Source organism: Plectropomus leopardus, chromosome 22 (assembly GCF_008729295.1).
Source record: "Plectropomus leopardus isolate mb chromosome 22, YSFRI_Pleo_2.0, whole genome shotgun sequence".
In the NCBI taxonomy this organism is placed as follows: Eukaryota; Metazoa; Chordata; class Actinopteri; order Perciformes; family Serranidae; genus Plectropomus; species Plectropomus leopardus.
Genome location: NC_056484.1, coordinates 20,481,325 through 20,502,216, shown reverse-complemented (window position 1 = coordinate 20,502,216; position 20,892 = coordinate 20,481,325). Strand labels below are relative to the sequence as shown.

Genomic DNA, 20,892 nt, shown 5'->3' with positions numbered 1-20,892 from the left:
CATATGTACATAAAAATGCTGTGAAAATGTACATTATAATCAATTTACCATGACAACAGGTAACCATAAAAAAAACCATGTGACAGTAAACAAAAACCAATCAAAGAAGAAGATGGGAGTATATGAGAAAACAGAGAGTTCTAACTAATGTGAGGTAAAATGCACTTACAAAACAGGGAAACTAGAAATACAGGTCTGTCTCTAATAATAAATACAGCCTAGTTTTCTTTGTACTAGACTTTGACCACTATTTCTGATTATACAGTAGTTTTTCCCCACAATACTTTGCTTTTCAAACCTCCTGAGTTAGCGTGTGATGTATGAGCAGGTCATAGAAAGCAGAGTTTAATTTATGTATTATATGACATCATAAAGGCAAATGTGTAAGATGAAAATATTCATCTACAAATGATTCATGGTGTTCAATTTAATATTCTGCAAACCACAGCTAACCTACAACACAAGTTTAAAGGGATAGTTCAGATGTTTTTGAAGTGGCGTTGTTTGGTGTATTTATCCATAGTTAGTATATCACATACAGTAGATGTCAGTCAGCACACCCCTCAGTTTAGAGACACAGGCTGTAGTCCAATATAGAAGCTAAGCAATATATAGCTGTGGATGGGGGCCAGCAACAAAACATATTTTAGACACCTAAAAGACAAAAAAAAAACTAATACCAGTTTAAATTGTGAGCTATGTTAAGAATGTTTTCACTGCTTTACCATAATGAAGAAGAAGCCATTATCATACTCTTTTCAAACCCAGACTCCACAGAGAAGAACTATGATTTAACATCACTGAATGCAGGAACTGCTTATGTACCGCTGCCTGAGTTAGTTCGCTTGTGTTAATTTGTGACTTTGGCTTTTTAACGGGTTTGCTCAAATTCAACAAAGTCACATAATACAAACTAACAAAACGATCGAGGCAGCGGTAAACCAGCATTTCCCATGTTCAGCGAGGAAAAATAACTGTTTTTGTCAATGGACTCTGGTGATTTTGCCGAGAATATAGATGGGCAACTGATGTCGCAAAGGGGCTCCCAGTAGAACAGGCTGTCTGTCTGGAAAGGTAAAGTAGTAATACCTTTAATACATTGTTCACTAAAACTGATATTGATTTTTTTAGCTAAGACTTTTTTTAGGTGCCTAAAATACTTTTTGTTGCTGACTGCCATTTACAACAATGCATTTCTTAGCTTTCATGTTGGACTCCAGCCTGCTTCAAATCCAAACTATGCCTTTAACTTTGTGGTAAACAGTGAGATACAAAAATTCTCCATCTTACCGTGGCTGTAGCTGACCCCCGGGCTGAGGGAAGAGGGGGTGGCGACGTGCTCCCTGTTGGGCGTTTGGAGGCCTGCCTCCTTCTCCCTCTCCTTGTCCCGCTCCTTCACCTGGCGCTGGCTCATCCTGCCTGGGGTCAGAAGGATGGTGTCATCCCCGCTCACTACGGCAGCTGCAGACAGACACGGAGAGAGGGAGCCGTAGGAATGAGAAGTAAGGGAGGTGAGAGATGAAAAGGAAGGACATGAGAGGAAAGATCAGACATGCTGCCATCTTACTTCTGATCAGAGAACATCTACAGACGGCCCTCTTGTGGAGCATCCGCTAGGTGCAGCCTCCTGTTTCATAACACGTTTTGACGACTTATATAACATTTTTTTTCGTCCGTGTCTTATGATTGGAAAAAGAGGTGTCTCATGACTGATGATAAGCTCAATATGTGTGCTTGTCCCTTATCGCTCCACCTTGTTTACCTGGTGCTAATGAAGCAAGCGGGCGCGTTGTTTCACAGCAATGGGATGGGAGCTCATTTCGGTTGGCAGTGGACTGAATCAAATGGATGAAATTAAAACATGAATTACACCTTTGTGGAGACACTCCCTGAATTTGATATATGGTAGCTCCTGAAAGCACTCCATATTAAACTCAACACAATGTAGCAATGTAGCTCATAAGTAGCCATTACAGTTGATAGTGCTTCATGGATGGATGCTACTGTACTAAAGCTTTATTTTTTTAAAACATGGATGCTTCACACACACCTTCAGCCTGGCTGCTCCTAAGATTTATACAACCCTAACCCTAAAAATGGGCACCCAAGATAATGGTCACCAATTATTTAACCAAAAGTCTCTGTTCCTGAGTTTTGACGTCTGAATAATGGCTAAAAATGTGTTTTTGCGGAACACTATAACATTGACCTTTGCGTGAGACATTTGGGAGAAATTGTCACAATTAGAATATGAATTCCTGAGCTATAGCCAAAAACATTTTTTGCACAGTCACAGTGACCATGAACTTTGACCTTTGACCACTTAATTATAATCAGTTCATCTGTGAGTTTAAGTTGATGTTTGTGTCAAAATTTGGAGAAATTCCCTCAACGCCTTCTTGAGATATTGCTTCACAAGAATAAAATGGATGCAAGGTCACAGCGACCTCTACCTTTGACCTCCAAAATCTAATCAGTTTATCCTTTAGTTCAAGTGAATGCTCCGGCCAAATTTGAAGGAATTCCCTTATGGGGGTTCTTGAGATATGTCGTTCGAGACGGAAGACAGAAAACCACAAAACATAATGCCTCCGGCCACAGCTGTCGCCTGCATGGAGGCCTTAAAATTTCAACTTCTACTTTGTTTGTAATGCTGCGCTCACATGGAATGGAGCAATATATAGACAGCAAACCAGATTTCATTTTAGTGGACCAGAGCAGAAGGTTAAATTAGATGTGTGGTGACAGGAATGGTAGCCAGAATTGCAATCCACATTTAAAATATTTGAACTTTTGCCATCAGAATGATGGGAAAAAATTTCAATATAAAAATTACATAAAATAACAGACTTCAATTATTTTTTATTTAGTACATTTTATGCTTTGTAAAAAAAAAAAAAAAACAAACAAAAAAAAAACCCGACAGTACCATTGCAATATATCATCATGAGTCTTTGGCTCTGCCGTCCTGCCATTCCATCTGGCTGTTTGTTTTTTCGAGTGCCGTCAAGAAGGTGTTGTCTGTCTACAGTCTACCGTCTGCCCTTTTTTATCGTGATCTATTTTTGAGCAAAGGGTTGGCAAACACTTTCCATCCACATTTATACAAGACAAGATAAACCATAAATCTGTGGTTTCCATCTTTTTTTTGTCTGATGCCGATGAGCTCAAGGACCCCTTCGTCGACACAATCAGTCATGCTCCATTTTTTTTTCAATTTAATTTTAAGTGGATGCCTTTTTTCACTGTTCATTAGATACAACTCAATTTTAGTAAAATGATGTTTCCGAAACAAATCACAATCATGTTTTTTTCACGAATAAACTGAGCTACTGCACAATCTCTCCACAAAACAAGGATTACTAAGGTACACAAAGTCCCCATCAAAGTTTCCCATAAATACATTTGCACAGATGGGAGTAATTCTTACTGAAATGTAATTGTGATGATGTTTTGTGAGTTCAATTAAAAACTCTGCAGAGGGTGTGATTGTATTTCCAACTGAGCAAATGAGTAAGCTTCTCAACCCTAGTGTGTGCATACACAAACACATATGGCAACAAAGATACCATATAATCCAGATCATAATCCAGTGACGTCAGAGGCTGTCTGTCTTATCAGACAGCAGTGTGCGTTCAGCAGTCGAGTTGTTGTAGATATGCACTGTGAATGCAGCTGTGGACATGAATATGTGCTCTTAACCCTAAACATGTACATGCTGAAACGCTTTCCTAACAGACACCTGACAGGTGTGAGTAGTAAAAGAGGACAGTAGCTAAGAAAGAACCACAGAGACGAAAACACACACATAGCCACATAAACTGCACACGGTGTTTCACTTTCCCAAAATACACTGCTGACTCACCCATGCCAAAGCAGAGTTTAACTCTTTGAAACCCTGATTGACATCACATTGCTTGTGCCGCGTTCGGTCATCTTTCACAAGTATTTGACCCCTTGAAACTTAAGCAAAGTGGTTTGATTTCTTTTGGGGGAAAAGGCAAAGACCAACTTGGCAAGAAATATACCGCAAATTGCAAGAAATTAGTAAAGGTGAAGAGAAAATTACTCAAAAGTTAGTTTTAAAATAGAAGGGGAGATTATTAGAAAAATAATCAAAAATAGGGAAAAAATACAATTATGTCACAAAAGATATTTAAAACCATTTTCCCTAAATTTTGAGCACTTTCTTAGGTCATTTTCTTGTTTGATTTTTACTTTTTTTGTGCCTATTTTCAGGTACATTTTTAAACTAATTTCTCTCTAATTTTTGGGCCATGCCTTTTTAAGTTGCTTGTTGCATTCTGCCCATGTTTTTGAAAGAAATAACAGGGGTTTTCCCAAACACAGCTTATACAATTTGAAAATCTGAAGTACAAAGAAAGCCCCGAGATAAACTAATGTCAAAGAGACTGCCTGCAAATGCTGCTCCTTTACAAACTGCAGTTAATGGTTTATTAATGAGGATAGATCTTTGCTGGATAAACTAAGGTGCTAGCTGAGCAATTACAAGAACTGTTAGAAGCCTAATAACAGTCCTCCCCCACTCCAAAGTGTGTTTATCTTACGTTTATATCCCCTTAAATGTCTGACCTCTACTATACTGACTTGTATCTGTGCAAAGTTTGTTCCTAGAGAGATGTTTTCATGTTCCTCTATTGAAGTGGGCGATGTCTCTGCATTTCTCTAAAATCTGGCAGGCTAAATTAGGTTTGTCACTAAGTTGAATGCCATCACTGTCTAAAAGGAGAAACACATATTGACAGGGGAACAGACATCAACTAAACAGCGGCAAAGAACCTGAAACTTCCAGCACAGAACGGACTAATCTATACAAAGGGCAGAGGTAGCATTGGCATAGTAAAAGTTTTAATAGCAAATGTGGCAGAGTGAGCAGTTTTTGGATGCAAACCAAACCCTGGAGCTTCCTTCCACTATCTCCCAACTAGAATTACCATCTAGCAGATTTATGCCTCCATGACAAGTTGCATTTAAAGTTTCCATTTTTGTCCATATTTCACATTCATATATGTATGATGCTGCAAACAAGCTACCTATTCTAAAATATGGATGCTTCACACCTAAATGTTCCTGATAAGACAGACACTGAAACATTATGATGTAACAGTGAAACTAACCTAGGGCCTTTTAAATACAAAATGCCATCACTTCATCATTTTATTTTGCAAAAATGCTAATAAAAATTCTTAAGTTATAGCCAAAAATGTGTATTGTGATGTCACAGCGACCTTTGACCAGCAAACTCCAATCAATTTATTTTTAAGTCCAAGTGGACGTTTGTGCCGAATCTGAAGAAATTCACTTAAGGTGAGATATTGCATTCAAAACAAAGGGAGGGGCATGAGGTCACAGTGACCTTGACCTTTGACCACCAAAATCTAATGAGTTCATTGTTGAGTCCAAGTGGATGTTTGTGACAAATCTGAAGAAATCCCCTAAAGCCTAAACAACCTAAACAGTCAACCGGTCTAGCCCTTTAAACACTGTGCCAGTGCTGGAGAAAGCAGAACCTACCACAAGCGGCAGTGGTGGGATGGGAAAGAAGCTAGATCCAAATTTTCTAAACAAGGAAGAAAGAGTAAATCTGTTTCTGGCTCCCTTGGAGTTGTTGACAATTTTATGTGGTAAACCAAGTTAAACAAAACGTTAATCATATCAGAGTATTTTTTTATATACTTTTAAATGTGTCAATAGGAGGAATTGAAGTACATAAAACTATGGAAAATATAAAAATACAAAATAATAGGTGTATTAATATCAGCTTTTTGCCCTACTGGAAACACAAACACACTCCCTTATGTTTTTTGTACCCCTAGATAGCAACTCTGACCCTTCCCCTGACTGTGTGCACTGCCCTTAGCCCTGCCTCTGAAAGGTCACTGGCTTACCGGAGGTGGCATGGTGCTCTCTCAACTCTGCATGGTGCTAGCAGGGGAAAAGGGTGGAGACAGAAAAAGAAAAGTAAAAGAGGGAGGAAAAAAAGTGATAGAAGGGAAACGCAGAGAGAACAGAGAGTGAAAGGGATTGAAAAAGTGCGTCAGAGATTTTGGATAAAGATTGAAGTAGGGGAAGGGAAGAGGGGGGCGTCCATCATGTGTTGTTGACCAGATGTTGGCAGTGGTAGGTTTGCGTGCAGCGGGATGGACGATAGTGGGCAGCATCAGCAACAGCAGCAGCAGGAGAAGCCGCAGCCACACAGGACGACAACAAATAATAAAAAGAGGAGACAAGAGACAGAAAACAAAAGAAAAAACAGACATTAGTTTAACCAAAATGTTAACAAAGGACACAGCTTGACACAAAACTGGCAACAGATTGGGACAATGACAGAGATAATGATGTGGGACTGGGTAATACAAGAGGATTTTAATGAACTGACATTACTGACACACTAAAAACACACACACAAACACACTTTTGTTTAAGCTTTCAAGAGCAAATGCTTATATTTCTACTGGCCTGTCAAGTACTATTGCATTTATCCACAATAACTAAGGCAAAACTAGAATATCTTTGCTGTAACTATTGACCATGTCTCTCTTCATTATATGGAACCTGACTGACCCACTGAAGTACAGATTGCTTTGTGTTTAACTAATTACTTTTTACTATTATTATTATTGCTATTTTAATTATTGGCTGATTATTTTTAAAAAAGATTAAGAGGCCATGCTAGCCGCTCTGTGAGGTTGTACTGAGGCAGTGTGGCACTTTGAGCTATACTGACTAACATGGCAACATCGTCACAATAATAATGTTACTATGATAATGGTTAGCCGGGATAGGGTTCATCCAATAGTTGTCAAGATATTTAACTAAAAACCAAAACTGGCAATGTATTGGTGGCTTTAAATAAAAAGTCCGACCAGTTATGCATGTCAGTCTATAGGTTGGCTTTCCGCTCTGCTCTTTCAGCATCAACGCTATTAACGCTGTCTCAGTCCAACAGCATTAAAGGCATTTTGCTGCTCAAATGAAGTCACTAACTCACCAGGGTTGACTAGAACACTAGAGGGTGGCTACCATGTTTCTGCAGCAATGCCGTCCCTCCACTTGGACAGCATTGCCAGAGGTAATCGCCACATAAGGTGCGCCACTAGCGAGCTCCCACCAAACTTGGGTGATGCACAGTTAAAGGCAACCAAAGCTAACCCTAGTTAACCAGTGGAGACCGGACAGTGGGCACTATGTTTCTGCTTGTTAACATGGCTGGACGGCTGTCTGTTAGCAAAGCAAACAGACAACAAAATAAAAGTCAGGACATGAACATAAAAATTTCACCACCTCTGCATTGATAGCACTTTGAAATGCAGTGATAAAGCTCACTGAGTCAATGGAGCACCAGACTGAAAGGGAAAGGCGTCTTCTGTAATTTGTATCATTTTGCGGGTTGTTGGTTTTTTTTTATTAACTGATTAGTTCCCGGTTATTGGTATTGGACTACTGAATACAAAATCATTGAAAATGAGGGCTTGCCCACAATGATTCCTCAAAATTTAAATACAGGTTGAATGAATGAATGAAGTTACGTACCAACCAAGCGTTGGTCGATCCATCTATAGATCGACGCAGCTAGTGCAGCTAATAATTACTAAGGCAATTCATCAATTGCCTATATAGATGCAGATTCTTTTTTAAATCAATGTTTTTTGCTTTAATTTATCATTATCACGTAAATCTCAATTGCACAATGATATGCCTATAGAATAATGACAGCACCAGAGTTTGGATTGGTTTCCTGTAGGCTCCGCTTTCACTTTCCAATTCTTTCTTCTACTAAGTAAAATATCCTGGGAAACTAAGGACTCAAAGGAAGTGTATCAACCATTGCACAACCAAAACAGGAAGATGAAAGTGCTTTTGTTTCCCTTGTAGCTATTGGTAGTTGTCCCTGGTTACCAAAGAGTATCAAAGTTCTTTGCAGTCACTATCTAGACCAGCATTACTTTTGGAAGCTATTGAAAATATGTCTTTTCCAGTTCTCATCTTTATCTTTAATTTTAAGAGGTATAAGCACATTACCACCTAAAAATGCATTTATTCCAATCCAAAAAGAAGTAATAGGAGCCTTTATTGGCTAGATGATGAGCTCTGGCCTGACACACCTCCACCTGTTGCTGTAAAACAGAGGGAGGAAACACTTAACAGCTGGCCAAAAAAAGGGCTCTAATCAGGTTTGCTCACCGTGACCATCCTCTGTCCTGCAAACATCACATCAGCAGCAGTTAGGCAGTAACAACATTAATCTCTCCATCCTCAGAAGGACATTTTGCTTTGTGGAACTGCCTAAACAAGATCCTAATCCACACATGACGGCGATCCGTACGGCTGCAGTGGATAGAGTGGAAAACTTACATCACAGTTATACCTGGAACGATGCCGGATTGCCCTAATCCACAGTCGGACCAAACAAAACCACAGGCGGCTCAATAAGGAGAAAGACAAAGACCACAATGCCACTGATTGGATATTGCTCAGTTAATCAGGAAGGGGAAAGCCAAACTGTAAATTCTGATTGGCTAGAAACCTCAGAGCCACTGTCTGAGAGGATAGACAATACTAAGAGCTGCTTACAACAATAAGGCGAACAGATTAGGAAACTGTCACTGAACGTCAGAGGTCGATTAACAAGGCTTTGTGGGGAGGCATCAACAGAGTGGTTTTCTAATTTAATCTTACAGCTCGTTTTCTTGCAGTGGGGAAGCACAGTTTACCTTTGGCAAATCCATCAGGGTTGCAAAACACTGACCTACAGTGCTGGGTCACAGAGGTTAGAGGAGTTTGTGACTGAAAGGCTGAATGGATTCCTGTATAGTCCTAATAGGCAGTTGTAATTGGCAATGCTTTTCCAACTTGCACAATAATGCTTGTTTTCACAGCAGACAGTACTCCATTAATAGAGTAGAGTACTATTCTCAGCCGAACATAACTATCCACTACTAAGTACTATCCACAACTTTTGACAATGGAAACCCAAAAAAAGAGCAGGTCAAGTTAAATTGAGTTCTGGAGTACAATGCAGAACAAATGTTTGATTTAACAAGAGACAAACTCATGGCAACTGCCAATATCATTGACTGACAGATTGACTTGTGAAGCTGATCTCTAATAATAATAATACCTTCTGGTATCTTCTAGTACCTTCTAAAAATGCATACTCGTATCAGTTCAGCACTCTTGGAACCTCTACCGTTGCAGTACCAAAAAAAAAAAGTACTATCCGCAACTTTTGACAATGGAAACCCAAAACAAGAGAGCTAGTCAAGTTGAGTTCTGGTGTACCACGCAGAGGAAATGCTTGGTTCAACAAGAGACAAACTCATGGCAACTGCCAATTTTGCTGATTGACAGATTGACTTGTGAACCCAGTGTGGATGTTCTAATAATAATAATAATAAAAGCCTCACCTGATGATTAGTGCTGATTAATTATGCAGATGAGTGTTTGGGGGCGGGGAGGAGACAGACAGTGAGACAAAGTGAAGAGCTATGAACAATCTAAAAGTGTCACTTATAAAAATATGAATAGTGACAAGCAGGCTGAGAGGAGTTTTTCTCGTACAGTGTAATGAGAGACACAGTTGGATCACTACATGTGGTAGGTCTGTATTAGCATTTGAAAAGCTTCCTTGACTACACATTGACAATCAAGCTGTGGATGCTGACAGATGACTCGACTGTGTGCATGACATGCCGATCAAAACAGGTCCTTTGTGACTGAAGTTTGACTCATTCACCACTTGCAGATATTTCCGGGAAAACTAGCTTTTTTTTAATGTCGTGTAAAACCTATGAGTATGACATGGACAGTTCCTTTTGATTCTTTCTTTTTAAAAGTATCTGTATTCAATAAAACCAAGAGGCATTGAACGTATTGTATGAGATCGACAACTGATATTTGGAACCGATACGCATTTACAAAAAAAAAATCTGTCTAGATCCAGAATGTGGAATATAACAAACTCCCACTCAAAACCATGTTTAAATGCCTTTAATAAAGGTTTATTTAAAACTGAAACTTTCAACATCATATACAGCAAGTTCCCTGCAACCTTTTTTCAAGTTTAGTGAAAATATGAATAAAAAATGAATGAATAAAAATAGCTCCCTGAGGTTTTACAAAGTAAAAGTTCCTCCCATTATGACAATTTCTTTGCAAGTATTGCACACTGCCTTCTCTGGTGTTGATTGAGTTTAATACCCACACTTTTTAATTAATTTTCATCTGTGATTATTAAAATAAAACACTGATACAGATAATCATCAAAATGCCAAATCTTGGCCCCCGATAATCAGCCAGAGCGATAATCTGTCGATCCCTACTCTAAAGTGTCTTAACAAAGTTGGAAACTCTGATAAGCAAAATCTTATCAGATTAGGTTTTGGCGATATGACAAGATTATCGTTCAACACGATATTGGCTGACCATTATAATGGACAGGACGATATTCAATTACGCAACAGCTGTTTTTCGTTGTTAAATTTTGCACTATTTCAAGTCTTTCTCTTTTCATTTTAGTATTTTCTGTTGCAAAACAAGTAACATGCAAGCATATGTCTGATGCTGTATGTGATTATCCATGTAGCACAAACTCCAGACAAAGGTTTTGCTTAAAACCAAGAGAAAAAAAAGGAGAGCTGGAGACCATGTACAAAGTGATCTGAAGCTCTACGATAGCCAAGTCCAGACTAAATATGGAAACGTCACAAATACTTGCTGCCATCTTAAAACTCCCCATTCGACAGATTACACGTCTGCCGCCATCCGCAAGGAGCAGCTGGACCAAAACACCACAGTAAGCAATCAACCCTTAATCATCTGAGCTTTTGCAAAGACAACAAAATATAAATGATCCACATACGGCACACTTTCTCAAGCTTCAAGATATTATTTACTCAAGCCATAAAGAATGTGTGGGTGAGGGTAGAAGAGGCCAGAGCATTGTGTTTAGTTGTGTTCAAATGTGTAACCTCATCAGCAATTAAAAATAGGTCTGCTGGGGGGTTCAAATACACAGTTCAGAGTCTGAGAATTTGTTGTGCATTTCTCTACAATGAATCAAAGCTTGGACACAGCCAGTACAAATGGATCAATGAAGCATTAGTATCCATTTATTGTAGCTGGGGTTGACTTCAGGGTACTTTTGAGATAATTCCACTTTAGCAATGTGGATTCTGTACAAAATTCTTAAATTGAATGAATGAGGGAAAAGAAAGTGTGAAGCCGAGTAAACCTTCATGTGGCATTAGAGATGGAGTAGCCTATGATTGCTCCAAAGCTGCTTTTTTTTCTTTTTTTTTTGTAAAAAGGGCACATCTCAGAAAAAAACAAGACTGAATCCTTTGGTTAATGGATTGACGTCAAGCACCAAATCAATAAAACCAGTGTCAGGGGCCTCGGGAAAGCAGGTTATTTGAGACTGCACAGTGTCTGATCTGTAAATATCGATAATTGTGGGCCTTTGGTTGGTAAAACCTCCCACACAGTTGATCGAATGAGGCAAAGCAGTTGAGCTTCAGCTATTTTCTGTCCAATTCAGGAGTTGTTATGTTGCCTTTCATTTTCATTAGTATTATTTTCTGAAAACATCTTTTCATTTTTGCTACAAAGTATGGAGTTAGACCTATCAAATATGCTTTTAAGGCATTCCAAACTGTTGTCCAAGTCATTTCTGAAAAAGAATTTCAGTTGAAGAAACAAGCTATTGGTTCCTCCATTAATGTTACATCAGAGAGTCGAGTCTCACCAAAACGCCAATGTCTCTTTATATCAGAGCTAGCAAGAAGAAACAGCACTAAAGTCACCAGGAACTGGGGACCTGGGGACCTGGGAGATTAATTTATCAACATTAGTATCTACTCTGGAATGTGTCTAGTGAACATGCAAAAAAAAGTAAATTAAAATGTTAAAATAATTTCACCACTGACCTCAATATTCACAGTCATTTTAACCCTCTGAACTCAACAGAAATTGTTCAGCAGTGCCCATTTTGTTTATTATGATGTTATTTCTTGGATTATATTCAAATACTTCATATTCCTTAAATCTGTGCAAACTAAGATAAAAGGTTATGTCAATAAACATAAACTAAAGATTTAGGAACACTCTGTAAGTGTTTCATTTGAACTATTTTTGAACTACTTTATTATATTTGAACTATGCGCATCATTTAGTTTTGAGATATCCTCATTTTTATGAGCAGAGTGCAAAGGCCACCCCACGTTTTTGCAACGCAGGTAACGTAACGTAATGACAACATTACGAGGATGCAATGTGATGAAACATCAGATGGAAGCCTTAGCTCTCTGCTGCAAAAAGAACAAATGTTCTAGCTAGTATTATTTCATTTTAGACTGATATATACAGGGCTATTACAGTAATTACAGTGAAACTAGGTTTGCACCACACATAAGGTAACATGGTCATGACGTGATGATGGGGAAACAGAAGTCTTAGCTTTCTACTGCAGAAAGAATGAATGCTCTTGCTATTATGGCTTTCATTATAGATACATTTATATATATAGAGGGTTATGCAAACAGCGATCTCCCGCAGCTATGATGGGTAACTACTGGTGTTATTACAACAAAATACTACATTTGCATGGTACATGAGGCAAGGTAACATAAAGTTTGAAGTGATGACAGGGAAGACAGACGTCTTAACTATCTGCTGCAAGAAGAATGAATGCTCTAGCTATAATGGTTCTTATCTTAGATCTGTTTAAACAGAATTGTGCAAAGAGTGATGTCGGAGGTCCGTCTGTAAAGGGTTAAAAGGCTCAAAGTGTGGCTGGTACAGTAGAACACTCACATATCAGGTGTGATTGTAGACACTGGGAAATATGACAGCTGATCGTGTTGTTTGTTTTCGCAAGATCTAGATGGATTTCCAGTCCCAGCCCCAGACATCTCCCCCTGTGAGCTGTCCAGTGCAACCACGTTATTCTGTTAGACAACAGTTAGACTAAGCACCTGCTCGTAGCTTGAGACAGTTTTCATAGAAGTGTAAACCACACAGCAGGTCTCAGACAAACCAAAGGGGGTGAGCAATCAGTGGCACCACGATGTTAGTGAACGTAGTCGCAGATGTGACTCAGAGATGATGTCAAGGCTGAACTGGACGTGGCAGGTATTGCTGCGATGTAGGACAGAGAGCAGCCTGCTGTGTTTGATTAAGGCAAAGTCAGCTGGTATGACTCAAAGCAAACAGACTCACAATGACGGCTCACACATTTAGATCCTATTCTACCACGAAGGACAAAACATAACAGAGGCCCATAATTTGACACTGACTGCAGGTCAAGTTTGCAATTATTGCATCACCCCTCGTTCTCAGAACAGCTTCATGTCATAGCATTTATATTCAAATTTCACTCGAGCAACTTTGTGGTGAAAATTAGTCAAATGTTTGAGTCAGACAACATTCCTTGGATTAAGAAAGGTAACATAAAAACAGAGTTGTGGTGTTTTTTTTCCAGTTTTCCTTAAGGGGAGATACAGTAAAAGCTGTTTTTCAGACAAGGTGACATTTTGCTGTCTGAGCAAAAGGGTGATTTTTTTGTATGCCTTTTATCTGGCTTTCAGACCACAGCCAGCAGCCTGCTGTGTCAATGGCATGACATACAAGGACAGTGGAGGAGACGCTCTGAACTGAAACTGAAATATCACAAGTTCTGTCTAAAGCAGGGACATAAAGCAACAGCAGAAAGGGGAGTGATGGTGCAAAACCAGATGGGTTTTTTTTTCATTTGAGAGAAGCTGATTTTGAGGGCAATTTGGGAGGTTTAAGTTTCTTTTTGATCCTGTACAAATAGCAATTTTGCCTCCCATTCATGCCCTCATATTTTATAGCCATTTTGTTCCATTTTTGCTTCTGTTTGGCAACTTGCAAAGCATTGTTGACAATAGCCCTGCTCACAAGACTAACATGCTAGACAAATGGACACAAACTAGTGTTGCTCGGTAAAAATAGCTCCCTGGTTTTCTTTTTTGTTTTCTTTGTAATGTGCTGTGTACTCAGGTATTCAGTTTCATTACTGAGTTCCAATTATCAACACAAAACATTCATGCATACAAACATATATACATACATCATAATATACACGGGGTTTCCCCACACATTCATTTATTTATGGCAGCCCACCACAATTAAAAGTTGTGTCGCCACGTTATGATTTTATATTTCTGGAGCTGGACTATTCATAGGAACACTAATGGGATATGTATATAACCCTCGGCTATTAATTGCAGCGGGAGCACAGAGTGTACTCTGGGTACAGATGGGGAGGCAGAACACCAGGCACAGTTAAAGTGAAATTTCCTCTCATCTATTGATCTGAACAGCTCTGATCGGAGCGATAGATCGATTATCCATCCTGTGACTCAAACTGCTGTTGAGGGGGAAAAAAACAAAAAAACTTTAGACAAATTCCATCGGCACTGTGTGTTCAAGCAAGGACCCACAAAAATGTCCAAGAAAGGGACACAGAATGATAAAAAAATTACACGTACATACAAGAATGAAAAAAAATCTAACAGTATATACAGATTCAATATATATTATAAGTTAACTGTAACAGAAATGGCCCTCATCTTCTCCAAAGCTTTCAATCCTCTACAGGAAACGCTGCCTCAAACATAGCACGCTCTCTCTGCCCCTGAAAAGATGAAGAGTGCTTACGCAGGATAAAATGCCATGACATATTACATAATGTTTAAACATCACTTGCAGCAGATTTCTGACCCAGTTTCTTTTTAGTAGCAGGGAAAGAAGAGACAACAGTTTTGCCCCTTTTTTCTGTATCCGAAAGGCACCTTTTGCCATTTATTCAGCTTTGAATCAAAGCATGTTGATATGAAGGCAAAACCTGAAGGCTGCTGTAATACTCAGTGGACTGTCCATTGTATTAAGGCAACAAATATCTGAAAAATGTAGCTAAAAAGTCCTCCATCCCAGTCCAGGTGCATATTGTATAGATGTTGTGAATACATTCCATCATGGAAAAAGATCACATACTGAGAAGAAAAGATGAAGGACAGAATATAGTCAGGGACTCCTAGAGAGAAAGAGTTTTCTACTCTAGGTGCTAGACTGCTGCTGAGCAGCTGAGTCATCACTGGCAGTTATTTGTTTAGCTAACACTACCACAGTACATTCTTAGAGATCCAGTGAGACACCATCATTTAAATGGTTTGTTTACTCTGTTTTATACTTGTCATATTGTTTGGTTGCTGCAAATACAGATGAGCTACAAAATAAAGGAAGAACAAACATAAAATGTCTTTGTGAGGTACTGTTGCACAGTGCTCTAGAATAACTTCAGTGCTGCTTGTCATAGTTTCTCCTAGTTTCTGAACTCTGCCGGAGAGATGAATAAAACATATTTCCTCATTTGGTGCTTTGATGATGGTGGTAAAGAGAGTTGTCTGACAAGTTCTCCCATAGATCTAGTGATTGTGAAGGCCATAACCTATGGTTCATGTCATTTTCATGCAAACACAGTCACGCCTTGCCAGATTTCGGACAGACCGAAAGCACTGTGCCACAGGAAGCTAGCATAAAAAAAAAAATTAGCTGATAGATTGATGAAGTTATAGTTTTCTCTAAGTGAAACAAGTTCCATGGCCTATTTAGCAACTAATATTGATAACATGCGAGCTGTAATATATAGAGCAGAGTTTCCCAACATCTGGCAACAAATGTTTTTTCTTTTAAATGCTTTTGTCCTTTTGTATCATTGTGTGTCCCCTCTCAAATTTTTTGTGGGTCTATGAACGCAGGGTAGGCGGAGCTTTCCATGAGTTTGTGACTCACAGGGAGGAAAATTGTTCTGTCTATTCATTCAGATCAGATCAATGGATGAGAGGAGCAGCTGCTGCAGGTGAATGCAAACTTTTAGACCCAGCAGAATGAACTTTTAATGTACTATGCTGCTCTATCTGGGCACAGATGGAGCAGAATCAATGAGGAGAGGTGCAATGAATAACCAAATAGAAGATTCATTTTAACAGTGCTCCTAATAAATGGTCCAGCTCCAAAAACAGAAAATGTACATGTGGCGGCAGATGTTTTAATCATGGCGAGCCTCCACAAAGAAACAAATGAATGTGAAACCCTGCAAATTGCACGCACAGTGGATCATACATCTTTCAACAAAACATTTTACAAAACTGGCTACACACCCAACAGGCTAATATCACCAGTTATTTGTGGCTATGCATTATTGTTTCTTTATTTGTGTCTGTACTGCTCTGTGTGTATTACACAAGATTGGACGATTAAAAAAAACAACTCAAAATTAACTTTTCTGCCATTTCTGCAGTGAAAGAAATGAAATGAAAGGCATTATTGATCTGTAAAGAGTTGCATTCCCTTGTGTTGAACACTGGGGGGTTAACTATGTTGTTTATATTATGATGAGTTGCTACTGTGTTGTGTGTGTTGTTACTGAGGTTCTGCCCTGGGAGTGAATGAACAGCCATTTAACTTAATAGGAAAGTCTCCCGCCTACCACACACTATAATGAAGTTTATCACAACAGCTGCTGTGACACTGGATTAATCAGCGGTATTTACAAAGCCAAACTAAGAGCTTTTTGAAGCTAATTACTGGGATTTATGTTTACATGCATGGCGTATATTAACACCAGTAACACAAGAAAATCAATCTACAGTGTTTGGACTACTTCCAGGAGCTTGAAAGTTAGGTCATATTCTGAACATTCCCCTCATAAAAAATGGTGAATTCCTGACATTTATAATCAGTCTAATAAAACTACCCAGAACCTGTATTCTCTACCAAACCCCACTGTTAATGATCTGTAAACTCATTTTTTTTAGTTTCCAGGAAAACCAAAGCACATGATGGTGTCTCGTTTCATCGACAGTGTCTCCCTAATTAAGCAACATGATACAAGCTGTCCTCAAGAGAGGTACCAATTAACAATTTTTGCCCCAGATACTAATCTTGTAAGTGGTGGTAAACACTGCTGAAAGGAACTAGTTCTCTGAGAGGAGGAATCATTATCAGAATAGAGAGAGAATGTCCACCTTATTTCATGCATAAGGATAAGCGCTAACTGTAAACTCCTGACATCAAAAAATAGCAGATAGGAGCTGCGGCTGGTTACAGGGAGGAATTCATACTCCTCGTTATTATTAATTCTAAAAATTATATTCATTAGGAAAAAAGGAGCAACATTACAAAATGTCATGGTAAAACTGGGGATACTCTCACCTCATCTAAGCAATGCCAACATTTTGCAGCCATTCCTACAGCACTGTGCCATACTGCCATGATAGTCCATCCCGCCAACACCCAAACCATCCTCCTCTGCAGCCCTTGCTAAGTGCGAAAACACTGAGTCCGAGCCAGCATGCGGTAGTGTCAGATTGCCTTTATCCATCAAAGAACTGACACATCTGTCAGCACCAGGTGGGTCCATGGCCGAAGCCTGAGTGCAGGCAAGCAGGGGGCAGCTGTATGAGGTACAGATCTTGGAGCAGCCCATATGGTGACTGATTTATGGCTGGAGTGGAGCTGCAACATGCACCATAAATAAAATGTTTCATCATATGGGCCAAGAGAGTGTAACCAGCCCAGAGCCGACTGTGTTGGCCAAGATGCTGTCCAAAGTTAAGACCTGAGCCAAGGCAGTAAACACTGCTCATTCATTTGGAAAGCTGGCAGAGAGGCAGGAGTTACAATCTTGCAATCTATTAGAATGAGCAGCCGATAAGGTTTTAAGTGTTTCATATATTCAAGTGTCTATGTCGACTGCAGAGCCATTGCAGCACTTGGATTTCCTTCCAGGTGCATTAAAAAGACAATTTCATAAACTGTCTAGATCAGAGGTTTTCAAGTTCAATTTTGTCAATATTATATGCATCAAGAGGCATCACATTTGAGTGCTCTGGCTACCTTCTGTCAGTGCACAGAATAATAACAGTGGGTACGCATCAGTATATATGCGCACATGGGCACCCATGTTTATATTAGTGCACACACACCTGCACAAATCATACATGCATGTAGACACAAATTCAGCGACTCGCACACATATACTTACTAGTGGAAAAAAATCAATTTACCCACATCAATGACACCCCAACATTATCGTGCCTCCCTAGTATGGGACAATCAATAAAACACAGTATTTTCTTTTTATGCATGTGTGTTGCTTCATCATTCTGTCTCCCCCCTCTTGCTACTATTTGGGTAACATTCCTGCTCTAAGTCTGAGGATTATAATTCCCATGATTTAGGCATTTGGGGGATGTAAACAAGAAGTATAATGTTGCTGTGGAGTATGGGCAACACTTTGAGCATAGATTTTAAGCTTATATTTAGTAACATTTTGACAAATTGGCTCAATTTCAAATATACTGAATTGGCCATCAGCAGCTCCTGTTTGCAATGTAGCCGTGGATATATCGTCAACTATCACTTGCTTACTTTGATACTAAAGAAAACTTAAATCTCCATGATTCTAGGGCAAGTTCTACAGGGACCTAATTTTTTATGATAGCAGATTTAAGAATGTTTATTCGTGATGGGCATCAGGGATAATGATATCCCCAGGAAGTATAAGTCACAATCTAAAAATATGTGTATCATGTCTGTGTGTAAGATGTGGCTGAGTTATGAGTCACCCAAGGAGTCTCATTTTTGCTGTAATTCACCTCACACTGTACCATCCCCACCCCCTTTAAATAAAAATGATCCCTTAATGAATTCTACATGAAAGCATGACACAGTTTTAAAATTTGCCACAAACTGAGCACTGGTGCCAGACTGGGAACAACTTGTACATGCTCATCCTTTTCTACAATTTAAATTCTTGACAGCTAATGGGTCTAAAGCCGGTTTTAATTTGAATTTTTCTTAAAAAGTGTGTTGGGAGGTCCTGAATTACAATTAAATGAAGAGAACTTATGCTCCAGATACGGGTTGAGGAGGACAGAAAGGAAATCTGAAGCCTTGTATGGCCTGACAGGAAATCCATAAAAGCGATAATTCACAGCGGCAGGGAACATTCTGACACCAGTGCAAACAGGAGCAATCCCACTGGATTTCTTTTTTTCATCATCTCTCTCCATTGTTAACATAAAACCTAATGATGTCAACTCACAGGCCACTGGGAAGAAAGTAGATTAAAAAATGATGCCTGTTGGTTTTAGGATCTTTCTGTCTTGTCTGTGTTTTATCTTTCATGAAGAAGGAGCAGGGGGGGAGGGTGCGGAGGAGGATTTCTGCTGGTCATTTGACCTCGCAGGCTACAGGCAGAATTTCATTTGACTGTAACATTTCAGCACGTCGGCCTTCAAAACAGGTGAAGTGGGGGGTAGCTGGGTGGGTCCATGGACCTCACATAGAGTGTAGTCTCCGTTTCATCATTGCAGGGGGGGTTTAGGGTTCAGGGACAGCATGGAGGTGACACCGTACATGTTCGTAACGAGGCATGATAGTAAAAATGAAGATCTACAGTGGTTGTGGTGGAGGAGTCAGGTTCAAAAGAGTTAAAAAAATTCAATGCTAGTATGTGATTATTATCAGCATCTCACAACAATTTAAGCACGGGGCATGGGTGGGACAAAGTCGTTGTTTTGCAAGTCACAAGTAAGTCTCAATTCTTTGCACTCCAAGTCCCACGTCAAGGCCCAAGTTGCAACTGACATGTCCAAAGTCAGGTCCCTAAACATTAATTTTAAGTTTTGAGTACTAAACAAGTCATAATGTGCTCTTAACCAAATGTAATGCCAATTTAACAACAGCCATAATATATCAAATTTCTAAAAAACAATTTGAACATGTTCAATGTTGTATTTATTTATTTTTGTTAAAACTAGTCTGCCACTATGCAATTTTTATATGCAAATAATATATATATATATATATATATATATATATATATATATATATATAAATGTTTGGTATTATTTTTCTCAAACGTCTCTCAGTAACAAAATAAACTGATTGGTTCACACATGCTGGGAATGAATAGTGTTAGTTGATTCAGCAAATGAACTAATTCTTTTAATATTACTTTCTTTTTTCATCTTTGGGCTTGATGTAAGGTAGGCAGTTACAAGTCATTGTTGTTATAGTCCAAATCAAGTTTTCAGTCTTTTTTGTTTTTGTCAAGTCCATTTTAGAGTCATTAAATTTGTGACTCGAATCTGACTCGACTTTGTAATTTAACTAGTCTTTGGACATTTCATAGGAGCAGCATATTCAGTAACATCAATACAGCTCTTGAAGGAATGATCTTGTGTGCAAGTGGAATGAAAATGTGACATAGGTAGCGAAATTTGCGTTAGCTGCCACTTGCTGCCACAGCGGTGGTAGTGGGCTGGAAAAACGTTTATGTGATTATTGTCCGAATTCACATCATTTATTTGAATGGGTTAGATTCTCCAACATGTGAAAATACAAATTAGGCAACAGTGATTCATTCCTGATACAATGAATGGGTGCCTGATTTTGTGGACCCAGAAAATGTTTGTGTTCTTTTTTTTATACCAAAATTCAGTTGAAGTGTTTCTAGCTCTGAACAGAAAATGTAACCATATACTCAAAACATTGCCCCGGGTGCTCTCAGTGTCATCTAGAACATCTTTTCCAAATTCATTGCCAATGGCCCTCCAGACCTTATACCCCATTACATCACAAGTTTGTGTTTTAGTACTATAGTTTTTTTTTTTTTTGGGGGGGGGGGGGGGTATTCTTGTTTACTAATATTTTTGGACTGTCTGAGACCATAGGGATAACATGTATGGATTTTGAAAATAGTCATAGTTCTCCCTCAAAGGCAGTGCAGTGCAGAATTTGGCCTCATAACACCATTGAGGGTTGGCTTAAATATGAGGA

General features: G+C 39.0%; 1 protein-coding gene across 7 annotated transcripts in view; it reads right to left on the bottom strand.

The window, feature by feature from the left end:
* The window catches only part of osbpl8 (oxysterol binding protein-like 8), a 114,575-nt gene that overhangs the window by 52,034 nt on the left and 41,649 nt on the right, over positions 1–20,892 (bottom strand). For 4 of the 7 annotated variants that reach the window (XM_042511519.1, XM_042511521.1, XM_042511520.1 and 1 more), the window contains 2 exons: positions 5,910–5,946; positions 1,291–1,461 (listed from right to left, as the gene is read on the bottom strand). In XM_042511519.1, the coding sequence (XP_042367453.1) occupies positions 1,291–1,461; positions 5,910–5,946 (208 nt within the window). The remainder of the gene's footprint in view (positions 1–1,290; positions 1,462–5,909; positions 5,947–20,892) is intronic. The other 3 variants (XM_042511525.1, XM_042511527.1, XM_042511526.1) reach the window with 1 other exon arrangement.